Source organism: Borostomias antarcticus, assembly GCF_949987555.1.
Source record: "Borostomias antarcticus genome assembly, chromosome: 33".
NCBI lineage: Eukaryota > Metazoa > Chordata > Actinopteri > Stomiiformes > Stomiidae > Borostomias > Borostomias antarcticus.
The window spans coordinates 5,048,877-5,053,876 of record NC_140266.1 but is presented as its reverse complement, the minus strand read 5'-3'; the positions used below and the strand labels follow the sequence as shown (position 1 = coordinate 5,053,876).

The 5,000-nt window shown below is 47.5% G+C and overlaps 1 protein-coding gene across 1 annotated transcript in view; it reads left to right on the top strand.

The window, feature by feature from the left end:
- Positions 1–1,369: 1,369 nt before the first annotated feature.
- The window catches only part of odad1 (outer dynein arm docking complex subunit 1), a gene marked incomplete at both ends in the record, with an annotated part of 7,431 nt that continues 3,800 nt past the window's right edge, over positions 1,370–5,000 (top strand). The window contains 6 exons of the mRNA XM_084460761.1: positions 1,370–1,427; positions 1,628–1,727; positions 2,062–2,251; positions 2,578–2,703; positions 3,311–3,424; positions 4,871–4,938. Of these exons, the coding sequence (XP_084316887.1) occupies positions 1,370–1,427; positions 1,628–1,727; positions 2,062–2,251; positions 2,578–2,703; positions 3,311–3,424; positions 4,871–4,938 (656 nt within the window). The remainder of the gene's footprint in view (positions 1,428–1,627; positions 1,728–2,061; positions 2,252–2,577; positions 2,704–3,310; positions 3,425–4,870; positions 4,939–5,000) is intronic.

Here is a 5,000-nt window from a genome sequence, read left to right as displayed (position 1 = left end):
GTGCCTCCGTGCTTACCTACAGCATGCGCGTGCGTGCGCGAGTGTGTCAGTGTGTGTGTGTGTGTGTGTGTGCGTGTGTGCGTGTGTGTGTGTGTGAGAGAGAGAGAGAGAGAGAGAGAGAGAGAGAGAGAGTGAGTGAGTGAGTGAGTGGGAATGTTAACTATCCTGGAACCACAGAAAGGAGACAAATATGGATGTATTGCATCCCCCCAAATACATCCCAAACAAGAGATTTGTCTGGATTGAGTCACAGATAGAAACAGCTCAGTGCAGTAACACAGAACACAGAAGCACGTGGAGCAAACTGAACCATCCTGAAAGGGTTCTGATCGCTTTACTGGATCATTCATCTCCATTCATTCACTTTCCAGCAGCCAAACAATAAAAAGTGGAATTCCAACATGCAGTAAAAGAGAGAGCAAACAGACACGATAGAGGAGAGACATATCTACCGTAGTTTCATCACCTGCTGTTTCTTGGCATGTTTCTCTGCCTTCTTACGTCAAGATCCTTGACAAGATACTGCAGGAGGAAGAATACCTGCTTTATCTGTCTCTAAAAACGGACATGTACTTCCTGTCCATCAATCATCAAAGCAGTTCCCCTCAATAGAAACATGACTACGTACGGAATGGGCTGATCTGTGGAATCACCAGGTAGGCTGAACTGTAATTACAACACTTGATAGCAGTTGTTTTTCAAATATAGTATACAATAAAATGCTTTATGGAATATATTATGCAGGTGTTTCATGCAAAAAACCTGTGAGGAAAGAACATGCAGTCTGGATGTGAATGACTCATGAAAAACCCAGCGAGTTACTGTCAAACATCAGATGACAGAAGACAGAAAACAACTCACTAATCACAGGCCAGTGTCGTTACTCTCACAGTTTTCCAAGATATTAGAAAAACTCTTTGCCAGTAGGTGGGATAAGTTTATAGACAAGTATGATCTGTTAGCTAATTGTCATTATGGTTTCAGATCAAGCAAAACAACATCTATGGCATTAATAGAACTAATTGAAGAAATCCCCAGTGCTATGGACTAGTATGCTGTAGGGGTATTAATTGATTGATTAATTGATTGATTGATTGATGCTCTCGTGCGTCTCATCTGCCCCCTATCGTTCAGCTCATGCGCACAAGTCCTCTTGCCTGGAGACGGTTGCTAACAACTGAGCAGGAAACAAGCAGGACAGATGAGAGAGAGCTGCTAGTCGAGTCTCTCTCAACCAAAGAGATATCAGCTCACAAATAGTTTCAATAGAATTCGTCCGTTTCCAGCAGGTAATTGGGGTGTGTTTGTGGTGTAAATTGATCAGCAAACTGTAATATCTGTCACCGGACAGACCGGAACCAGTCTAATCATGCCTCGAGGGAAGTCTGCCAGCTCGGACAGCAGTGAGATGGACACCGACGGGATAGGTAACGTTACTAACTAGGATATATATCTGCTGCTCAGTTATTATAAAATATAAAAAGTTTGTAGAAAGTTTATGTTTCATAGTTTAGAAACGTTTTATATGCTATTTCTGAGAGTATAATTGTGTTTTATAGGCCTATCTATTAATTAATTCATAATGAGTAATGTATGTATCTGAGGGTGTGTTGTGCCCTCTGCCCAGCGGAGACAGAGATGGGGAAACTGCAGAGGCAGTTCAGGATCATGGAGGGAGACCGGCAGGCCTACAGCATCCAGGCCCAGGAGCACATGCGCAGACAACGGTGAGCCCACAGTGTGTGTGTGTGTGTGTGTGTGTGTGTTTGTTTACAGATGACACAAGTAGCAAGCACAAGTAACGTGAGTGGTTTGAGACATTCCAGCATTATGTGTGTGTGTGTGTGTGTGTCTGTGTGTGTGTGTGTGTGTGTGTGTGTGTGTGTGTGTGTGTGTGTGTGTGTGTGTGTGTGTGTGTGTGTGTGTGTGTGTGTGTGTGTGTCGGTGTGTGTTTACAGATAGATAACACAAGTAGCAAACACAAGTAACAGCAATGGTTTGAGACATTCCAGCATGCCTTGGTTTCTAGTTGTTAGCTGTGCTCTGCGTGTGTGAGGGCAGCCATGAGGTGGATCAGCTGGAGAGGGAGCAGGCGGAGCTGAGGAGGAGTCTGGGCGTGTGTGAGGGCGCGGCGCGGCGCCAGCAGGACGAGGAGGACGCCCTGACCCTGCGCTGCCTGCTGGACCACAGGGACCAGGTGGAGGAAGAGATGGACAGAGAGAAGCAGAGCCAGGCTGAGCTGGAGAAGGAGGTAGACTGATAACATGGCTGTTTTTATCAGCTCAGACACACACACATACACACGCACACATACGCACACACACACACACACACACACACACACATGCACACCACACAGATCCATCCCTGCCAGACACCGCACATACATACAACACAGCTGCACACAAACATAGCATTCTGTCTTCTACTGTTCCTCCTCAGTAAGCCGTGTGTGTGTGTGTGTGTGTGGGTGGGTGGGTGTGTCTGTGTGTGGGTGGGTGGGTGTGTGTGTATGTGTGTGTGTGTGTGTGTGTGTGTGTGTGTGTGTGTGTGTGTGTGTGTGTGTGTTGGGGACAGATCTTGTGCGTAGGGATGAAGCTGGCGGAGCTGAGAAGAGGAGAGGTCTCCATCACTCTCAGCCAGAAGTCTCAGGCTCGACACACACAGAAGACCACGCGCACTCTGGAGAACAAGCTGGACAGAGTGAGTCCCTCTTCTGTCCAGGGAGGGGAGGTGTAAACCACACTAGGGTTAGGGGTTAGGGTTAGGGGTTAGGGTTAGGAGTTAGGGGTTAGGGTTAGTGGTGTCCTTGGTCCTCCGGTGTGTGAGGAAAGGTGCGGGCTTTTGTGCAGAAGGGGAAGTGGTCCATATAGAGAAGGGAAGTGGTCCATATAGAGAAGGGAAGTGGTCCATATAGAGAAGGGAAGTGGCGATGGCTGATCCTCGCTCTGAATCCATGGAGGCAGCGAAAAACACAACATGCTAGCTGGCTGGCTGGGTGAATAGCGAACCCCACTGTGGCTCCTTTTGTCGTGCCGCTGATGAACTGAGACTGGCTTTAGGTGAGGGGGGGGGGGTGAGTGGTTGCTGCCCTGCTTCGTCTGAGGTCCCGTCCTTCCCTGAGCGTGGGCGGGGCTTTCCTTTCCTCATGGGGCTGATCTGCTGAGGAAAATGGCGGCGCCCCACTGTCACCGTGGCCCCAATGATCTACTGTACAAATTGAACATGTTTGCCTTGCTGAGCTCGTATTTCATGTGGCACTTTGAATTTCAATACCGTTCCAGAAACCTTTGAACTTTGAACTCTGTAGGCCCTCGTCCGCTTCAACGAGCAGCTGACCAAGAACAGCCGTCTCAGAGACGACCTGGAGACCCTGCACCTGGAGCGCCTCCGCTTCCAGCAGCTGCAGCGCCGCCTGGACAAGGTCAGACCACGCTCACACCCAATCACAGACAAGGTCAGACCACGCTCACACCCAATCACAGACAAGGTCAGACCATGCTCACACCCAATCACAGACAAGGTCAGACCATGCTCACACCCAATCACAGACAAGGTCAGACCATGCTCACACCCAATCACAGACAAGGTCAGACCATGCTCACACCCAATCACAGACAAGGTCAGACCATGCTCACACCCAATCACAGACAAGGAAGAGAGGGGGACGGACACATGGCTGCTGTTACTCTATTTAAATACTCTGTTCAAATCCATCTAAAATTACGCAATCAGGCGCTTTCAGACCGCGGCACTTTTCCCCAGGAACTAGGAACCTTTGGGGGTACTCTCTGTGCTCACACCACAGGAACCAGGGTCTTCGGGGGAAGTACCGGTGAACCAAATTCCCCCCAGAAAGCCCCCGTTGGCGAGGTGGTACTCTGGCCGGGGGCTGGTACTTTGTGGGTGGTGGCAGCGCTGAACCTTTCTGATTGGCTGAGTAGCTGGTGAGACTCACTCCTCAAAGGAGCGCTGACAGTCCCTCCAACAGGGATGGAACCCTGACCCTAACTGTCTGCCTCCCAAGCGGCAGACCCAGGTCTAATCCCGCCCTGGACAGGCCCAAACAGATGGGTTACACATGCTTGATTGCTTAGACCAGTTAGAGCATATCGTTGGTATTTCTCAAAAAAAAAAAAAACCTACTTGTAAACACTAGAAACTGCTTTTCTAGTTCAATCTTGTTGTAACTGAGACATCTGCAGGGAGATATGTTTTCCCCATGGACAGAAATCTGAGGATGAGATATTTTCTCTCTCGCAGCTGCCCGCAATATAGCAGACTATAGTAGAAGCAGATATAGCAGACTATAGTAGAAGCAGATATAGCAGACTGTAGTAGAAGCAGATATAGCAGACTGTAGTAGAAGCAGATATAGCAGACTATAGTAGAAGCAGATATAGCAGACTATAGTATAAGCAGATATAGCAGACTATAGTAGAAGCAGATATAGCAGACTATAGTATAAGCAGATATAGCAGACTATAGTAGAAGCAGATATAACAGACTATAGTAGAAGCAGATATAGCAGACTATAGTAGAAGCAGGTATAGCAGACTATAGTAGAAGCAGATATAGCAGACTATAGTAGAAGCAGATATAGCAGACTATAGTAGAAGCAGATCTAGCAGACTGTAGTAGAAGCAGATATTAAACACCTCCAGGGTTCAGAGTAGTTTTGTCCCACTGTTCTTATTAGTCCCTTTTAATTTAAAATGTTTATCTTTTTACTGTGCTTTTAACTGTGTAATGTTCTTTACAGTGTCCTTGAGTTCCAATATTATTATTAAAATGAATGCAGCCCACTTTCTCTGGGGAAGGAAAGATGCATTAGTATTCAAACAGGACCTCTGCTCTGTGTGCTTCTCAGGAGTTGCAGGAAATCCGGAAGGAGATCGGAGACATGATCAGCGTCTCCACGGCTGCGTACGACGCCAGGTCAGACGTGGGAGTTGAATAGATATATTACATATAGTGCACAGGCTCTATACAGGCTTGGT